This window comes from Acipenser ruthenus, chromosome 19 (assembly GCF_902713425.1).
Source record: "Acipenser ruthenus chromosome 19, fAciRut3.2 maternal haplotype, whole genome shotgun sequence".
Lineage (NCBI taxonomy): Eukaryota > Metazoa > Chordata > Actinopteri > Acipenseriformes > Acipenseridae > Acipenser > Acipenser ruthenus.
The window spans coordinates 7,848,023-7,868,941 of NC_081207.1; the positions used below are offsets into that span (position 1 = coordinate 7,848,023).

Sequence of the window (20,919 nt, forward strand, 5' to 3'; positions counted from 1 at the left end):
ATGTTTTGCCCTCCGTCTACATTGTTTCCTTACATGGTTATCTTAACTAAATAAAGTCCAGGACTGTTACTTGCATACTTGCAAGATTTTGTCAATTGGCTATATATTTTCGTAGATACTAAACATGTTAAACTATTTGAGTCCACTGTAGTTGAAAATTAAGACAAGAGAAAGTTGCAAAGAAATCAGTATATTACTAAAACACTTTGTGCCCAAATGGCATACCTCAGGTTGCACTACCATTCAATTCACTGCACTCCCTGACAGAAAATCATGATTTAAAATCAGAACTGAGGAAAACATTGTACAAAGCTACGGAAATACCAGCACTAAAATATATTCCACACAATCAGCCTGATTTTTTTTTAACTTTGTAAATCTGCATTAATTAAGCTCTTAAACCAAAAAAGTAAATGTTCTATATTTACTTTGACAATGTATCTGAGCAAAACAGAGCATCAGACACAAGTTAAAATGCAAAAGCAGATTTATTTGTTTGAAATTGATATACAATTCACTTTCCAAGTTTTGAAAATCAGCCCCAAAACCATACATCCTTTATTAAGACTTTACTAGTTTATGAATGTCACCACAACCTCTCGATAAAAATCACACCCCTATTATAACAGTCAGGTATACTGCACTGTATTATTATTATTATTATTATTATTATTATTAATTTATTTATTTATTTCTTAGCAGACACCCTTATCCAGGGCGACTTACAGTTGTAAACAAAAATACATAATAATCATGTATTATTATTATTATTATTACAAAGGCAATACTAGAACTTGAAACAGCCCATAGAGTTATACATGCTGCCTTTAATAATTCTGTTTTGACTGATATCCTACAAAAGCCCTGGTGTGAACGCTTGACGATGTCAAGTTCAGGCCTCCGAGGCTTAAGAATATCGATGCAAGTTCTTTAAATTACTAAGCACTGTGACCAGTCCCCATGAACAACAGGAATATCATTTCTCAGGATGACAGGAATTTAATGGAAAAGGTTTACTGCTGTAAATAATAGACTACACGATAGTGTGCAGTCTTTGTACGCAACAGGTCGTAAAAAACCGCTACAGAAAGAGATGTACTCAAAGACTTTTCATGGAAAACAGGTAATTATGTATTTAGGTCCAATGCGAGTGTATTGAGCTGTAGGCACACACTTAATTACACTCTGCCCTTTCGTCTCCAAGCAGGACTGTGGACCCTGCTCATAAAACTTTAACTAGAGTCTTACTTAAAGGTTTTAAAACCTATATTAATTATTAAATAGTGTTTTGAATGTTTACTACCAGAATACTGTAAAAGGAGAAGGGTCTAACAACCAACTGCGGACATTTTTGCTGCAAGAAATGTTTTTGGTCTATTAAGTTGGACACCTTACCAAATGATCTTCAGTGGAATGCTGTGACACTAAAATTGCTACCAAGTAGGCTGCTTGGAATGTTATGGTCTGCTAATTATTTTGTTAGGATAATGTACTGGTATTATAATTGTATCTTCCTGGAATGGGATTACATTGACAGCAAAAATTATATATATAAAAAAAAATGATGCAAACATTTCTAGTTACAGTAATTACGAGTGTATGATTTGAAATCTGAATTCTGGTTTTCATAGATTCACTTCTCTTTTCGGTTGACCACAGAACAGCACCGTGCTGCTGGGGAACATCAGGCTTGGGGCTTTCCAATGATGTCTCGTGTGCCCGGATGACATGTTCCTAGAATAAACTACAGCATCCAGAATACAGTGGTGCCTTCACTTGCTAGGAGACAGCTGTGCACATTGGACGTCGTATCTATTTTGCATAGCATAAACAACACATTATACCAAACGATGACTAGAAGTAAAGAAAAAGCAAAATAAAGTGTTCATGTACACATGTTCATTCATTCATTTACTCCAGATGTTAGTTATATGCTGTTTTATTCCTGGGGTCCGGTAACAGGCCAGTAAAGCAACTTCCAACCCCTATGTGTTATTTAATGCAAGCAGTTATATCAGAGGTCCAGGGAGTTCACAGCCAAATAATCTCTTTAACATAAGATAAAACTGTGACCTCAAACTTTCTAATGAAAACTAAAAATGTCTCATGGTGCCTGGCTCTGCTATTGATTAATTTCTATAGTGCCTTTCACTTGTTTTTTTTATTTTTATTCCACATGTTTGTGACTATATTTTATTAATTCCAAACACTGCCTTCATATTTTACATACTGTATTGTAAACATTCATTAACCTGCTGAAAAGCCCAGAAACTGCTAGTGACCAGCAAGATTGGAGTGCTGAACCAGCATAACTGGCTCATCTAGCATTGCAGTATCTTAAATTCTCAGGTCATTGTAACAATTTCCAACCGGCTAGTAGACACACTAAAATATTTTCTGCTGGTTAAAAAAGCGCATTAGAACTGAAACATTGTAAGTCTTGGGTGAAATTGTAATCATCAATAAATAACTCATTTAGCTGTGATATTCACGTTGCACAGATTTGCAGCATCAGTTTTAATATGAATGTGCAGGTACAACTCCATTGGGTTGTGTTGTTCAAAGACGCCCTGCAGGTCCACAGCCGCAGATGAAATGTATCGTGGTGTAAATTATACAGAACTACCTCTTTCAGACGCCGAACGATGTGAAGCACTGCTTTTGCATACCATCCCTTGTCTCTTTATTGTTAATAAACAGTGAAAATATTGGCATGGAAACAAACACGGTTGTAAGAATAAACTGCTGTATTTTGAAGGCTACTACAAGAAAATAATTATGAATGCCTACAGCTTAGTACAGAACTAGAAGTCTTGAAACTGCTTCAGTATCCTGCATACTGCTGTATACTTTTGCATTATATTTAAGATAAGCAAACATCTATCATTATGCATTGTACTGGCCAGACCTGGGAAACATATATTTATATTTGTGATTACATTTATAAATATCAAATATTTCAAGATTTTGTCAGCACTCAAACATTTATTTGAAAATATTTTAATATAAAACTAAATAGATATTTCATATAAAACGTAATGTGTTCTGTTTCACATCATTGTAACACATTTATAAATATATTTGAAACATAAATCAAAATATTTGGATATGTATTCACAACAACATTATTTGAAATATGTAATTATTTAGAATCATATCAAATACATTTGAAATATTTAAATAAAAGCAATATTTATTCCCAGGTCTGGTATTGGCCCCGTACTAATTTTAGTGCTGGAATGCTCAACTCGTTCATACCAGATAATTGTTTATTTATTTATTTCATTAAATGTACTGCGTGTCGTGTGTGTATATATCTATCTGTCTATTTCTATCAGAAGGACCAAACATCGCTGTGCTTGCACAAAAAGTAACGCACAATTTAAGAACCTCAAATCCGGCTGTGTTTGATTGCTCTGTCGATGCTGTTGAAGGTAGATTCCCCTCCTTGCTCCATCGCTCGACGTGCGGCAGCGCAGTCTGGTCAGGGAGGAAGAGGTGGATGATTGGGGCTGTATGTGTTTTCATCTGCGCTGACAGAACACAGTGGAGGGATGCTGAAAAGAAACCCCCCAATAATTGATATAAACAAAGCTTCACCATGAATCTTTTACCTTCCAACCCTCATGGTAATGGTCTGTTGTTTGCAGGCTTTAACCAGGACAATGGTGAGTCGCAGATTTAATTCAGTTTCTGCACGTCGTATTCTTTATGTCTTGTGCGATGTTTGTTTGCCAGTGAATTACTGATAGCACTATCGACCCCTAGGCCTACGCTAAGCTGTTTGATGAAATTATAATGTACATACTTTGATGTACAGAAACTGGTTGAGCTCTTGCTAATTCGTGGTGTAACCGGTAGTAAACTTCTGGAAACTCATATCTCCACCCATTCATCGATTTTTATAGACTTCTTGTGAATTTCTGTACAGTAATAAATATTGGAAAGAAAGTAAATGTTTTATTTGCGTTGGTTTAAACTACTGTAACCAGACCAGCGAAATCGAGGAATGTTATTGAAGAATGTTTGCTTGGTGCACGTACCTGTACAGTAGTTGCATATCAATTTTTCAAAACAATTAAAAATCGGAGTGAACGGTGTTTGCTGTTGTCAGTCGGCTCAACAAGAGAGGCCCACAATTGCACCCAATAAAATACTAAATTGCTATGCATTAATTTAGCGTACTGGTACTTTTCAATATAGGAAACGCAGTACCAAATAACAATAATCAAAAATAAAAGCATGTGATTATTTGTAACATTTTGTAAGTTAGTCGTTCCATTATGTGTTGATCCTGTAAACCAACAAGTGTATTCTGATTTGTGACTAAGCATAAGATATGGCAGTCGAGGTACGGTAGGATGTATCAATATCCTATTTGATTTAAAATAGCATCGCTAAATGTTCTAGGTGAAACAAAACCACATCCTCCTTGTGCCTCTTTTTTCTAAATCGAGAATTCCAATGCACTCTGCACGATGTTAGATCCATTCTCTGTACACTGTATTGGATACAGTATACGGCTTGAATTGACGAGCAGAATCAATCAGATGAAATGTGGAATGTCTGTATAATTATTATCGGTTTTATGTTGAAGTGCGCTTGTTTCGTTTTTTGCACAGGCAACCAAAATGTGCCAAGGCATTTTAGCTTAATATTTAACTTAAGTTAAAGGGATGGGGCTGGGGGTAACAGATATTCCACTTAGTCATTATTATTATTATTATTATTATTATTATTATTATTATTATTATTATTATTATTATTATTACAGTTGTTTGTTTCAACATTATTAATAGCCAAGTGCCATAATAGGGTGTCAGTGGGGCTGCAGAGACAGCACTGATTTAATGGGATGAGTGAAAGGTAAACATGAAGGAAACCTGCTGTGAACTCTTCAGACTTGACCTTGAATATGAAAGCACCTACCAACCGAGCATTAAACAATCTGACCTATTAAAGCCTCTCAGACCAGCTGTCATGCCCATTGTAACTCAAACTGTACCAAAGTGCAGGTGCAGTCCTGGTAATGCTAAGGTATTAAGACAATAGGCATCTAAGTACTCTTTCCGATGCACAGAGGCATTGCTAGCAGATGGCAGGCAGAAGCCCAGATGATCTTTCATTTGAAGAGCTTCTGTAAGACTGTCTGTGAAGTGCAGTTTGTTTTGTCTGATGCCCGATAGAAAGTGCAGCAAAGGCTGCTGCTATTGAAATATGGACACCAGAGAGAACAGTCTGATAAACTGTACAGCATGACCCCAATACAGAGGAATTCTTCAGATCAGCCACACCTCCCGGATCTGAGATTACCACATTTATCACATTTAATTTGATCACATTGATCACATTTAATTTGATTTAAGAGCTCTATAGCTGATACCTGAGTGCTATTGCATTACTTGCTTATTGTGGGCGCTGCTTGTCTCAAAGAAGGGTTCTGTGGAGAGAGTTTTGTGGCAGACTCCAGACAACTCTCAGAAACACAATCCAAGCATGCTGTACCGATTTATTATATTAATAAAGCCCTTTCTATATGATTCCGTAAATATCTAGCAATACAGTAAAGCAGATTTACAGGCACTGGATTAATTCCTCCTCACCATGATGAAAAACGACAGTTTACTCGAGTTGTCTTACAAACAGAGGAGTGGTTTCTAGGAGTGAAGTGAAGTGGATTAAACTGCAGCTTCAGAGAGCAACACACACCTTTCACTCATGTTTAAATTGAACGTCTTGCTAGTGTTCACTCTGTTGACTTGCTTCTATGGAAATCTTCTCCCCTGAACCCTTTCAGGATTTTTGTAGATCTAGCAATAAAAAGGGATGAAAAACACTTTGTCCAGAGTCCAGACAACCCAGTGCTGACTGTAACAAATCTGTCAGTAAACATGCTTAAACCTGCCATGGCTGTATCATGAAAAAGAGAAAGACCATGAAACACACGCCTGTATATGTAACAATTGAAGAGTGACGCAAGTGCAAGCAGATTGACAGGTGTCATGTATCCCTATATACTAGTCTTAATAACTAAAGAAGGTCTTTACCAAGTTTCATCACGATAGAATGCACCCCTCCTAAATATACGTACAATTTTAAGTTCATACAAACTGACATATAGTTGGGTGATCAATCCTTATATATCCAGATTCTGAAACGCTCTAACTTTATAATCGGATAAGGTATATGATAGTTCATGAGATCTACTATACAGCAGTGGAGTACTGAGGGGGGGAGACATAATGAAATTGTTTCAGTACTGAATGAAAGTGATTATTAGCCTGTTTGATAGGTCAGAGTGGTCACAAGGACAATCCATTAGGTGATATTCTATTATCACAGCATTGCAGTAACTAGTACAGACCTAGCCAGCTTGATGAGCTTGAGAACATACTGTAGGGCACTGAAAGAAGCTGTCAGTACTTGATACGCAGATTGAGCTGTGAATAGTTTTACTTGTCCAGGGTGTACAGAATAGCAGAAGCCTATGACTGTTTCAGAAATACAGCCCAACCTTTCCTTTACAGGGTGTAAACTTCAATTAATACGGAAGGTGAGGAAACCTTAACTACAAAGAGCTTGTGTTGTTTTTGGACATGCCTAAAAGAATACAGTGCTGAGTAACATCACTAGTTGCTTGACCGTTTTTCATAGAGGAATTAATGGTGGCCAGTTGCATGAACAGCCAATTACTAAGATGAAACTAAGGAGGGAGGGAGGGAGGTGGTGCAGTTTCATCTGGGATTCAAAGCAAACCCATCATTGCCAGTTTTACTCTTAAACTCAATGCAGAACAACAGTCACCTGAATGCATTCTAGCGTTAATAAAGTGAAACGGAATGAAAAACAGTTATTCTGGCTCGGGAGGTCAGGGTTACTAGTCAGAATGCTGGCACCGTATCTTAGGACTGGGTGCAAGGGAAGTGCATTGGTCCAGCCCTAACCATGTGGGTGAAATCAGTAACAGGAAGGTATACATGCCTTAATTTCCAACTGAAGCACAAGGATGTCAAGTGACTTGACAAAGCAGGGAATCATATATCAAACCCAGGAAGTTCTTTGCTTTAACCACTATGTCACACTTCCTTGCCCCAGACATTGCTGTATATTGTTGTTGCTGCTGACACCCACAGTTTTGGAACTGTAGCCTTTAAATCATTATTATGATGTTTCCGGTACGGTAACCATAAAAAAAACCCTTGAAACATTGCAACTGGAACTATTGTACGGCATAAATATATACACTGTATATATTTATACAGTGTTGAGAAATGTACCCAATAAGGATAAAAATGAAACGCATACATTTCTGTAAAAGGAAGACACCACTTTTAATTTGTCAATACATTTTATTGAGAACATATGAAAACCATTATGTTGGCGAATGTTTGTAATGTCTGGTGAAAGGGGTCATATTTTGTGATCCTGAGTACCTTCTGCATCACAGTTAATGGGAGGTATGGTAGCAAGTTTAAGTGAATTTAGAAATCGCTATAGGGACAATCTTTGACCTTTGTGTAACCATCGGATTCAGATTGTGTTGTAGACTCGGAATGGAACTGGCTGCAGCCCCAGAGTTTGATATTGGAACGAGATGAGATTGAGTTTTATGGTGCTGATGGAAGTGCGCCATTGGACTGTCTATTTTTGTTTTCATTAAGAAAGATAGAAAACAATATAATTGTACAATTTGTTTTTATACAGAGCTCTTCATGTGGAGCATCCCAAGCTGCTTTACAATAAGAACGAAACAATACAGCTAAAAAATAAGCTAATGCAAGCAAATGTTTTAAAATGAGATTTAAAAGATTTGACTAGGCCAGCATTCCCGGTAGGACTTGGGATGGAGTTCCAAAGGCAGGGAGCAGAACAACTAAAGGCCCTTGCCCTTCCTGATTTTAGATGACTTCTAAGAAATACCAAAAGTTTAACATTCACTGATCTCAGGGTGTGACTAGAGCCAGATTCACATGGGTTTAAAAATCTCCACATAAAGAGGTGGTTTCAGAATGTTTTACTGACAGCAGTGAAATTTAGTCCTGTGTGAACTGTCCATTTCTTTCTATCCCAGATAATTTTCTCAGAGGTCCTCTAATTAAATTTTTTCTGAGTCTTTTTACTGCCGTGCGAATCGACCGTGTCAGTGTTATGTTAGAATTGATAGAGCATTCCGGGGTATTTGCCTCACAGCAATACCAGCCTTCACAATAAACCATAATATATAATATGTATATTGGTACAATCTGTCTTGAGATTCTCCAGTTCAGTAAAACGCTACGATTGTGCATAACCAAACTGGGGACGGGCGAAAACACAAAACATAATCAGTGACTTAAAAAATGAATGCTTTTAACAGTGCATTTGAAGATATGTGTGGAAATACATATCACTCAAGGGACGAAATGGTTATTCTAGCCTTTGAAAAAGAAGGGTCAACGAAATCATGCACAAAAGCGCCTTCTCTGGCCACAACATCGCATTTCATTTTGAATTTAACGACTTTCCTAGATAAAAACTAATCCATATCTGGGAGGTTACTAGATGCCCTCTGCTTTTGACTGATTCTGAGGACAACTGGTTTTTAGTCCTATGCAAATCATGCTTAGGAGAATAAGGTGCCAACAAAGGCCCAAAACCATGACGCGCAAAGATTAATAAATGGTTTAAAACAGGCCAGATACTCCACCCGTCTACCCTGGTTATTGAAGGTGTAGTTGCTGTCACACATACCCCTTCTCCAGTGGCACATCCGACCCGTGAGGGCTCGGTACGGTACGGGTACGGGTGGTTCTCACTCAGCTCGACAAATAGCCAGTGGAGAACCGTGAAACTCAGCCTCACAAGACATCTGAATCTGGCTGTGAGCCAAGCCGAGCCAGGGGCGGTGTTAAGGATTTTCGTCATCGCATTTCCACAAAGACAAACAACAAACAACATGGCGGGCAGAGAGTGTGATGAGAGAAAAGTACGGCCTTGGGACACTGAGGAAGTGCAGGCTCTAGTTTCTCTGTGGGCAGATAGAAGTGTTCAGGAAGATCTGGAGTCTGAAATTAGAAAGTTTATGCCTGAATTTCTGACGATTTGAAGCAAGTGGAGTAAAGCTTGGGCACTGTACACTTAACTCACACACTCAAGAACACAAAATTCTACCAAGTCTCTCATCCTTGACCTTCATTATATTAATATAAAGAAAAAAAAGCGGAAAATAAAACCAATTCTAAACTTATTTACAAAAATATAGTAAAACAAAATAAACTACGGCTCTCGTTGCGCTCATGCAGCTTCTTTTTTTAAGCACCCAAACAAAACACAACTAGAAAAAACAACAACTATCCTTAAACGGGATATCTTTGGCAAATCATATTTTTTAAAACCTTCTATTTTCAACTTTAACAAAACTAATTGAACTTTATTAAGTTGATATAATCAGTACAGTTTATATTTACAAAACATAGCGATACAAGATACAGCTGTATTGTTGGTCTATTAATTTTTGAACACCATTTGTTTGCACACATTTTGGCAACCTGAGTTAATTAATAACAACTGTCTTTCGTTGCGTGTGATGTCAGTAGCACAGCTCTGCAGTGGAAAAACAACCCAGATACCCTTGACCGCACTGTGAGGGCTCGGTACTGCTCCGGCGCAGCTCGGTTGTACAGCGGAAAAGAGGTAATACTGTCTGATATGATAAGCAGGCCAGGCATTTTTTTTTCTGATAGAGGTAATTAACCTTGCTTTGTGAACAAAGTAAAATGAAATCGCTGGTAACAGCGACTCAGATGCTATTGCTTTCCAGTTACCAGTGGTTAAATTATTTATATATCCAAGGGTAAAAAACAACAACTGAATATTACTCTGAAGTCTGGAGTAAATGACTAATCAAAGTATTCAGGTTATTATTGGGTTAGGAAAATGATCTTCACATTTGTCTTTTTGTTTTTCATATGTAGCTCCCTAAGAATGATACTTGATCATGTGAGGATAGATTTCTAATTTCACAAGCAAGCGGTGCCTGTGGTTTTTATTTATTTTTTTATAGTTTCTGGGGCATAGGACAATAAAAGAGAATATTTTAGCTTGCTTCATTGACATAAATACAGTCCTCAAATTGTTGTTTATGCAGTATTTAAAGGCTTATGATGAATAAAGTTAATACCTTTCATACTGTCAATGCGTGTTAAAGTACATCAAAATAATCCTAGATTTAAAATGCTACATATAAATCGTACGAGCATCACTAGACTGCATTTTGTTTGTGTGGATGCTTCTGACACAAGGACACACACAAGAATGTAGAGCTCTAAGAGAACTTTCTTTAACGGAGGAAATTAATTTAAGTCTAGAGTCTAAAAATGTGTTTGTTCAGCTGCTATTTAGTTCCATTGTATTGCTACTGTAACACAGCAAAACCCGGTTGAACTTTTCTCAATGGAGTGTCGCCTTGTTTTAAAGTTTCAGCTGGCTGTTACTCAAACGATGGCACGCTCATCACCAGTTAGTGCTTCATTGTTCTGTAAAACCAAGGCATGGAAAAACAGCCTCAGTCAAATGTTCCTGTTACCTGCTTTTGACTTCAGTGAACAGAATTTGAGAGTATAGTTTTCCAAACACCTTGAAAAGTCTATTCATACTGTATTATATACACCGTCCTGTTGTTTCTATAGGCTGGTTTCACAGGCTCCAGTAAGCACTAACCGTAGACTACCTTTTAAGGTAAAGTAAGCTGTGTGTCTGGTAAATTAGAAGCACAAATACTATTAAAACAACCTTGTTCTTTAATAACTCGTTTATAAGAAGTCTTAACAGTCTTTGTGATAAGAATTTCCCCAACACAGTGGATTTGGAACAAATATTGCATTCCGGTAATGATGCATACTACAGTGGATGCCCAGTATGCATTGGTTCATAGCATTGTAACATATGAAATAAGTCTACCAATGACACATAGAGTACAGTACCACTGCTTTGTCAAGATCATGGCAATACAGTGGCATCTATTCTTAAAATGAAGCTGTACTAATTGTCATTCTCAAATGTATAGTTACGGTTGAGAAACTGCAGGAGAGCATGAACCTTATGAAATGCTCACCTCAATTTAATTAGATTTTCTGTAATCCTGCCTTAAACATCATTTTCTTTTACAGTGGAGGTCAATATTCCCACATGTTTGATATATCTACAAAGACAGTAGACTGCTGTTGGAAAATCCCTTTTGATGTCATGCTTGGCTGGGTATTTAATTAGACAGATAACAGCGTGGGGTGCTCAGTTGGTTCTTTGCTTCTCGTTGCAGGGTGTTTTGCGTGTGGAATGGAAAACGGCTTCCGCGTTTACAACTCCGATCCACTGAAAGAAAAAGAAAAACAAGGTAAAGTGAGGAATTGTTTTGTAACCCTTAAAGGCGCTGTTTTTGTTGAAAAATTGAATTGTAAGCTGTGTATTTTTAATTGACAACTTCGGTAAACATTTGAATCCTCCAGAACGTTACTTCAGCCTGCTGTGTTGTAGTGTTTGAGAACGAGGAGTGAATTTCACTCTTTGATTATGTAGAATAAAGTAACCATATACAAGAAGTTCAACAGGTTTACTTTGATGGTCCCCTTTAATAGGATGAGCTGACTATTTATATACAATACACATATGAATATTTCTACATATTTAACTGATCCTATTTAAATGTATCACCAAAAAATGCTTTGTTGTCCTACCCATTTATTAGTGACAGTGTATAATTAAAATGAGGGGTGGGGGATATACAAACCCTGAAGCGTCTTTTTGTAATGTAAATATTGTGCACGAAAGCTTCATTTCTTTTTAATAACTGAATCCATGTTACTCTTAAGGCAAATGTTTCATGACATCAGCAGACGCCCTGGATAGTCAAGTCTTAACAAGCTCCACCTGGCGTGGCGTGCAGAATGCGATGAGGCTTAACAATGTGGAATATATACAGTGTACTGCATCTGTTTATTGCAACCCCAGGCACAGTGCAGCATTTGTTAACTTTGAAGCAGTACAGTGGTGTAGATCAAGCAAGTTCTCCCCAATTGTGTCTTGTATCTAGCCCATTCTATTACGTTCAGCCTCTCCCCCCTCCCTTTAGTCGGTTTAATAACAAAAAGTATAAAAGTTTCAAATCCTTGTAATTCCCCGTGGCCTGCTAAGAATGGCAGTAACCATGAAGACAAATTACAATTCCAACATATTCTCGACGCATTACATTTCATATTGTGTTTAGCAATCAAATGTGTTATATTTCCCGATAAGGTACAGATTTGTCAGTGTGCAATTCAGGGTTGGTTATCAAGGGATTGCAAACTGGTTTGGTACAGTAGATCATGTTTATGGCAGTAACTTGTCTCTGTTTTAATTCCATTTAAAATTAAAAAAAATGCCATTTTACCTCTAGGCGACAGTCAGGTGTAGCTGTAACAGATTAGTATAGACAATTATCTAGATAGTAAGACCTCATCCATTTAAAGTGCATGCTGTATTCTGTAATTTATAATACTTAGTGAATGTATCTTTTGGAACCCCTGGTTTTATACCTTCTTTTTATTTCAGAGTTCCTGGAGGGCGGTGTTGGTCATGTTGAAATGTTGTTCCGATGTAACTATTTAGCACTAGTTGGAGGTGGAAAAAAGCCAAAGTACCCCCCTAATAAAGGTATGGTATATTGTAGCATCTGGTGTTCCACCGTGTAACAATTTTTTTTTTTTTTTGGTTCCTGGGTAGTAAGTGTTATTTCCTAATTGCTTATGCCTCAAAAGTATAGAAAATGGCTATTATTCCCCACTAACTTTGCTTTTGTGACCAGGACAGTGATATTTTGAAATTTACCTATTTTCCAGAACATTCCAGATAGATTCAGTGCTGAGTAAACTTGGAGTAACTTCTAGAACATTCTAGAACTTTCCAGTAATATAAATAGTAGTATAAATACAGGTTGCCTTAAGCCCACCAGTTCAGTTTAGTTCCAGCTGCCTAAGTGGATACATATCTGCATTTTTCTGAGATGGCATCAAGAGGCTGCAAGCATCCGGCAGACGCATTTTGCTATGTCTGCGGCCAATTTATCAAGACAAGAGCGAAAAAGTACTCCGTGGAAGCATCTGCTAAGATGTGTGAGGCCTACAAGGCATATTTCGGCATGCCTGTCGGGGATCAAGACAAACCCTGGGCACCTCATTTCACCTGCGAGCACTGCAAAAAAAATCTGGAAGGTAAGATGGATAATTGTTGCTCGGAATTTTATGTTATAAAATTTGTTAAAATTTTTAAAATTGTAAAAGTTTTTAATTTTAAAATGTTTTACAATTTTCAATGTTATTGAAAAATATATCATATATGAAAAATGTTGCGAGAATCTCTTACACATTAGTCATGGGTGAAATAAATGTATTTTTGTAGGATGGTACAGAGGGGAAAAGAGAGCCATGAAGTTCGCTATCCCAAAAATTTGGCAGGAACCCACTGACCACTTAAGCAACTGCTACTTCGGCATGGTGGACCCTTCCAAACGTCGGACTGGCAAGATTGCACCTGCTATCACGTATCCAGACCTTCCTTCATCCATCGCTCCGGTGCCACACTGCCATGAGCTCCCTGTACCCACTCCTCCGGAGAGAGAGCAGCCGTCTTTAGAAGAGAGCAGCAAGTCAGAGAGCGAGGAAGACGTTGTAGATCCAGATGACAATTTCAGAGGTGGAGCTGAGGAGAGAAACCCATACTACCCCAACCAAAAAGACCTCAACGACTTGATTAGAGATCTTGGTCTCACCAAGTCCAATGCCGAGCTTTTGACGTCTAGGCTGAAGCAGTGGAACTTGTTGGATGAAAGTATGCAAGTCGCAGATCAGAGGAAGCGTCGCCAACCTTTTTCCAGCTTCTTCACCCGTCAAGATGGGCTCTGCTTCTGCCACAATGTGACCAGTCTGTTCGAGGCAATCGGAATCACCTGTAACCAGAATGAGTGGCGCCTCTTCATTGACAGCTCATCCAGGAGCCTCAAAGCCGTGCTGCTCCATAATGGTAACAAGTACCCGTCTCTTCCCCTGGCTCACTCGGTGCACCTCAAAGAGGATTACAACAGCATCAAGACCTTGCTGGACGCCTTGAAGTATGATGAGTACGGCTGGGAGGTCATAGGAGACTTCAAAATGGTGGCATTCCTGATGGGTCTCCAAGGCGGTTTTACCAAGTTTCCCTGCTATCTTTGCCTTTGGGACAGCAGGGACACCAAGGCGCACTACCACAGGCGGGACTGGCCACAGCGGACCGAGTTCTCTGTGGGGAGGAACAACGTCAAGTGGGAGCCACTGGTGGACCCCCGGAAGGTGCTGATGCCACCACTGCACATCAAATTGGGCCTTATGAAACAATTTGTCAGAGCTCTAGATAAGGAGTCGGCAGCCTTCAAGTACCTTCAAGACTTCTTCCCTAAGCTGTCTGAGGCAAAGGTCAAAGCCGGTGTCTTCGTCGGACCACAGATAAAGAAGATCCTGGAGTGCAATGAATTCCCCAAGAAGCTCACTAGTAAGGAGAAAGCGGCTTGGAACAGCTTTGTCGCAGTGGTTCTGGGCTTCCTGGGCAATCACAAGGCCGAAAACTATGTGTGGAGCTGGTTGAGACTCTGGTGAAGAACTACGGCACAATGGGCTGTAGGATGTCCCTCAAAGTCCATATCCTTGATGCTCATCTTGATAAATTCAAGGAGTACATGGGAGCGTACTCGGAGGAGCAAGGCGAGCGCTTCCACCAGGATATACTGGACTTTGAACGCCGCTACCAAGGACAGTATAATGAGAACATGATGGGAGACTACATTTGGGGGCTGATTCGTGAAAGTGATTTACAGTATAATCGTAAACCTTGAAAAACTACTCACTTCTAAATCTTTTGTAGTCATTTTTGTATTACTTTAGTATAAATACCGTTTGGATTCGCCCGTTTTCTCATTGGAAATAGGTAAATTTCAAAATATCACTGTCCTTGTCACAAAACCAAAGTTTGTGAGGAATAATAGCCATTTTCTATACTTTTGAGGCATAAGCAATTAGGAAATAACACTTACTACCCAGGAACAAAAATTGTGTTACATAGTGTAATTACTCCGGTGCTGTTTGTTTTCCGCAGTGATGATATGGGACGATTTGAAAAAAAAGACAGTCATTGAAATAGAATTTTCCACAGAAGTCAAAGCGGTGAAGCTACGTCGAGATCGGTAAATAGTTCATTGTTTACTATATATAGTAATATACATTTCCGTTTCTTTCATAACTTAAACCCTTACTCTAAAACTATTCAAGGCAAGCAGACAAATGCCCGGACAGAAAAACGTTGGTTTAAAAGGTCACCTTGACTTGGTTTCCTACTTTTCTTTACATCGGGTCTCTTGACATGTATTTGCATTCTTGCCAATTCCCTGAGTATAATAATACAGGCTAGAGGTCCCCTTGTTGCCTCCATTTCTTCCAGTCTTGTCTGATACATAGTACAGGAACACACATTGTGTAAATCAGTGACTTTAAAATCTACACTGTCTTGCACAGAAATGGTACTGCATACTTTGCCAAATAAACAATCTAAACTCTCTCTCTCTCGGTTTATATAAGTACAGGAAAATTGTCAGGAACTTTATTTATGTTCTCCTGCACTTAAAAATAAAAAGTATTTTGGCTGGTGCGTTTTCAAATATATGCTACCAACATACTGGAATAATTTAGCTAACTGCTGGCAGTGAGTGTGCTGCCAGGAATAATGATGGTGCAGAGCCAGATAAGAAACCCCTGGGGCCTTCGCGCTGGATAATTCCAGTTCAGAACAAGACGTGCAGTTTCCATATACATTTACATAATCTTATTTTTTTTAAATCCTCAAATACTGAGCAGGTTCCTATGTAATATGTCATATATACATAAAGTTTCTTACAATCCCCGGGCCCCATTTGAATCTTGTTTCACCTTTTTATTGTATTGGAGCAGTTTTTTGAAAATATTCCCTGAACTAGATTAAGCAGAATAAATTGCACCTCTTTAAAGTAACAGAGCATTAACGCTTCCTCTTGCTACGTCTCATTGCAGTGTCAAAATATAATCTTAGTGGCTAGGGGTGTAACGGTACACTGTTTGGTGAACTACAATGAGCTATGTTGTCCTTTTGATCTTGCAGTGTTAAAATGAACTGCTGTATTCTGTTTTGCAGTGTACAAGGCTGCATCTTCAGCTTCTATGAAGTATCGGTTTCAGTTCTTGCTAAATGATGGTGAATCTGTCTGTTTGTTCCAGGATTGTGGTGGTTCTAGACTCCATGATAAAAGTTTTCACCTTTACCCACAACCCCCATCAGCTGCATGTATTTGAGACCTGCTACAACCCCAAAGGTCAGTCGTTTAGTCCAGCTTCACATGCTTACTAATGATTATTATTTTTTTTTTTTATATATAAATTTAGTGGTCGCCAATTATTTTTATTGTTTTCTCCCCGATTTTAGTAATGTCAAATTATTTTTTAGCTCAGCTCACCGCTACCACCCCTGCGCTGACTCGGGAGGGGCGAAGACGAACACACACTGTCCTCCGAAGCGTGTGCCGTCAGCCGCCCGCTTCTTTACACACTGCAGACTCGCAATACAGCCACCCAGAGCTACAGCGTCGGAGGACAGCGCAGCCCTGGGCAGCTTACAGTCAAGCCTGCAGGCGCCCGGCCAGACCACAGGGGTCGCTGGTGCGCGGTGAGCCGAGGACACCCTGGCCAACCTAGCCCTCCCTCCCCCGGGCAGCGCACGGCCAATTGAGCGCCACCACCTGGGAGCTCCCGTCCTCGGTCGGCAAAGGTATAGCCTGGACTTGAACCGGCGACGTCCATACTATAGGGCACATCCTGTACTGCACACGGAGCGCCTTTACTGGATGCGTGATTACATGGTGGCTTGAGCTATACCTGCTCAGGGCATGAATAGGAGAGAACAAAATAAATAAATTTTTCTGCTGCTTTCAAACTGGATTTGAAAGTTTACACTTATAACAGTAACAGGTTTATTGCAGCAGTAGTGATTTGCCCCCCATCATGCACTTGACCCGTTCCTGAAACCCTGATCACTGACAAAGCAACTAAATACACCAGCATATACACTAATTTCCATGAGAGCCCCTCGGGAGAAGTACAGCATTATAATAAACTACCTGCCATTTATTATTCTCGAGATAATATATGAAGGTTTAGGAACGTGAAAAAAAAGAATGCACAACAAAAAAGCAGATGATAGCTAAGGCCATTCGTTTCTTATCCTAATTTGTATTTTGTATCGCGTTATGTTATTGATGTATCTTGCCTTGAGAAGGTTCTGTTTGAAGGTAGTGGAGTAGCTGATGTCATTCATGCCTGTCTGTCATTGAGTCTTAATATCCACTCTCTCGGCAGGTCTTTGTGTATTATGTCCGAACAGCAACAACTCCCTGCTGGCATTCCCTGGCTCTCACACAGGACGTGTGCAGATAGTGGACTTGGCCAACACAGAGAAGCCTCCTGTGGATATCCCTGCACACGAAGGAGCCTTGAGCTGCATAGCCCTCAACTTGCAAGGGACACGGATCGCCACTGCTTCAGAGAAAGTAAGTGCGGAAGGCTGATCTGCAATTTCTAGAGATGGGGCATCGAAAACGTAGATAGTACAGTTTATCACCTGGACTGACAAAGAGTGAAAAGACAAGGCTTCCAAAAAGATCCAGCAGAGTCAAAGATGTGTGTCAGTTAACTCAGAAGTCACCCAATGTCACGTTAAATAAAAACACTTGTTTATTGTGTAGGGGACACTAATAAGGATATTTGACACTACATCGGGGCACCTAATTCAGGAGCTGAGGAGAGGATCACAGGCAGCAAGTATTTACTGGTAAGCCTACACATGTTACATTTCTAGTATCTACAGCCTGTGCCATACCTGTTCACTAGTGTACCTAGTGTCTTTATTTTAAATTGGAGATGAGCAAACTGGTGGGAGTCCAGCTTTCTTTTCATTGTTTTGCCTGAGTGTACCCCGATTGTAATCTGCACCTCTTGTATACCACCCTATAAAAAATACCACAGTATACAGTACTGTGTAGAACAGTATAAACCAAGTGTACTGTGGACTTCCAACATGATGCACATGTCTTCTATACCACATACAAATGCTCTTGAAATTATTAGTGGCACTGATCATACTTATTACTGCTTTTCCAATGCTGTGCTGAGGCCAATCATGAGCTTTTGGAAGAATTTACATCCGGTAACTTCCAGCCAAAGGCTATAAAGTTTTTTTTGTTTTGTTTTTTATGGTGCTATCAACAGTTTTGGTTGTTTTTAGGTTTAGTTCTTTCACACTTGTGTCAAGTTTTAAATGGGATGTAGAACAGGGTTCAATTCTATGTTGTACAGATGTTTTCAGATTGAATACCAGATTGGGTTTTTGACTATGTAAACTGGGTTTTGTTGAGAACCACTATACAAGTTAGGCATATCATCATACCTCAGGCAATTGTGAGTGATTTAACTCCAAACCTGTTTTACCATCAGTTTAATACTAGTGTGATGTTCAAATTAAACTTCTATGTGGGACAGTCTAGCCTTCTGGCCTTCAGTTGTAGTTGCTTTAACTTGGAGGTCCCGAAGGATAATACAAAATAAATAAATCTGATTGCAGTTTTGTATGAAGAGTAAAGACATTCATGGGCTAAATGTGTGCTATTTACTGTACTGTCTGTGGGAGGTAATCTGTTTCAATACTAGATTAACTTTTTTGTTTTTGGAATATAACAGTTGCTCTTTTAAATGTGTAGAGTGTACAAGTGTAAAAAGACTTTTTTTTTTTCTCTGCAGCATAAATTTTAATCAGGATGCGTCTCTAATTTGTGTATCGAGCGATCATGGCACAGTACATATCTTTGCAGCAGAGGACCCAAAAAGAAACAAACAGTCAAGGTGAGTTAAGTCCTCGAAAAAACTAAAAAATTACTAAACATCGTTCCTCAGTAAGAAACAATTTAAGTGTACTTACTTGAATCTTCAGACTTGTTTCTCATGAGTAAACCAGTACACTGAAGGCGGCGGCAGTGGAGTGTTACCTTTTTGTCTCATTCTTTTCCTTTATATTGGCTGTATTAAAAAGCTTTGCTAAGTGTATGGGCTGATATGTTCTATCTGGGCAGACTTTGTTCAAACAGTAAAAATCATGTTATAAGGCCAAGCAATGCAACAATGTTTTTTTTGGATTTTGATGCAGCTTTTTCTTTCCCCCTTCCCTTTGGTTTTGCAGTTTGGCATCTGCAAGCTTCCTTCCAAAATATTTCAGCTCCAAATGGAGCTTCTCCAAGTTTCAGGTTCCCTCAGGCTCTCCCTGCGTCTGTGCCTTTGGCACAGAACAGAATGCAGTAATAGGTACGGCAAGCTCTTTGAAATAGTGAACCTGTGTTTCAGCTCTCTGATTAGCAGTGCTTCACATGTAGCACAACACAACATGTTTCTTAAAAAACATAAATTGTTTCAAATTTGAACAGTTTGGAAGAATAGTTTAATCTCATTTCTTAAAATGTGTGGGGCTAACATGCATAATTTAATGTGCACTTTACTGTGTAGTTTTATGAAAAAGTACATAATTATGCTATTTAAAAACTACAAGACTATTAGCAAATTGGATTAACACCTATTTTACAGTGACTGAATTGTAAAATGTTGAATTGGTATTAATATGGCTAATAACTGGTCTGCATGGACCCCTGGTGGAAGTAAAGTTATACTGCAACCTCAGGATTTCCTGTAGTATTTCAATATATAACTGCTAAGACCTAAATCTGTAATAATGTAATGACCATAAAATAACAACCTGTTCCTCTTCCAGCTATCTGTGCAGATGGCAGCTACTACAAATTCTTATTCAACCAAAAAGGAGAATGCTCAAGGGATGTGTATGCCCAGTTTTTGGAAATGACAGATGAAAAGATTTGACTGAAACAGAAATGCTGAGGGCTCTGCTGTTACCTGCTACCTTCAAGAGGATTTATGATAAATTCTTTTATTGATTTCAATTGTACACTCACAGGACTAGAATGGGCCTTGATGGAAGTATGGCTAAGCACTACAGGAACACCATACAGAGGACTGAATGAACCCTGTGTCATGTGATTTTGAAAAACTTTTTTATTTGTTGTTTTTGCAGAGAAATATTAAAAACATATTACTTCTTTGACTGTCACCTGTGGATGTGAACTTTTAAAACAAAACTGCTTGTCTGTTTGTTTCAGAGTCAAATGTGGCAAGGGGGAATCTCTTATGAAAGGACAGGTGCTTTTTTTTATTGCAAATGGAAAAAGGATGGTCTACGCTGCCCTATTATTGGGTACCTGTGTTGTTTATACTAAATGAGGTAGCCTGTGGACTTCGCTATATTTTGTAAAAAGTTATGATTCTGCAAGATCTGTAGAACATTAACCTTCTGTATCAACTAATACCACCTAATTTAGCATAGGAGTGTCTTTGGGTTGATTTTAAGAAGGACATATTATAAGGATATAGAAAGTCAATAGAGCCACATTTCTCTCATTGTATAAAGCACACCGTGTAACACTTTTTTTTTTTTTTTTTTTGGTTCCTGGGTAGTAAGTGTTATTTCCTAATTGCTTATGCATCAAAAGTATAGAAAATGGCTATTATTCCCCACAAACTTTGCTTTTGTGACCGGGACAGTGATATTTTGAAATTTACCTATTTTCCAGAACATTCCAGACAGATTCAGTGCTGAGTTAACTTGGAGTAACTTCTAGAACTTTCCAGTAATTTAAATAGTAGTATAAATACAGGGGCCTTAAGCCCACCAGTTCAGTTTAGTTCCAGCTGCCTAAGTGGATACATATCTGCATTTTTCTGAGATGGCATGGTCATA

The 20,919-nt window shown here is 38.7% G+C and overlaps 1 protein-coding gene across 2 annotated transcripts; it reads left to right on the top strand.

Annotated features, from left to right (window-relative positions):
* The first annotated feature begins 3,404 nt into the window (after window positions 1-3,404).
* On the top strand, window positions 3,405-20,232 carry LOC117424300 (WD repeat domain phosphoinositide-interacting protein 3-like). Of its 2 annotated transcripts, XM_058992450.1 has the most exons (11): window positions 3,562-3,668; window positions 9,573-9,672; window positions 11,297-11,371; window positions 12,568-12,669; window positions 15,139-15,226; window positions 16,290-16,384; window positions 17,424-17,614; window positions 17,810-17,895; window positions 18,861-18,962; window positions 19,297-19,418; window positions 19,879-20,232. In XM_058992450.1, the coding sequence occupies exons 3-11, from the start codon at window positions 11,314-11,316 to the stop codon at window positions 19,983-19,985; spliced, it is 951 nt and encodes a 316-aa protein (XP_058848433.1). In that variant the 5' UTR covers window positions 3,562-3,668; window positions 9,573-9,672; window positions 11,297-11,313; the 3' UTR covers window positions 19,986-20,232. The 2 variants fall into 2 exon arrangements, with proteins under 2 accessions (XP_033896411.1, XP_058848433.1); XM_034040520.3 differs by lacking the exon at window positions 9,573-9,672 and having other exon boundaries at window positions 3,405-3,668.
* Window positions 20,233-20,919: the final 687 nt, after the last annotated feature.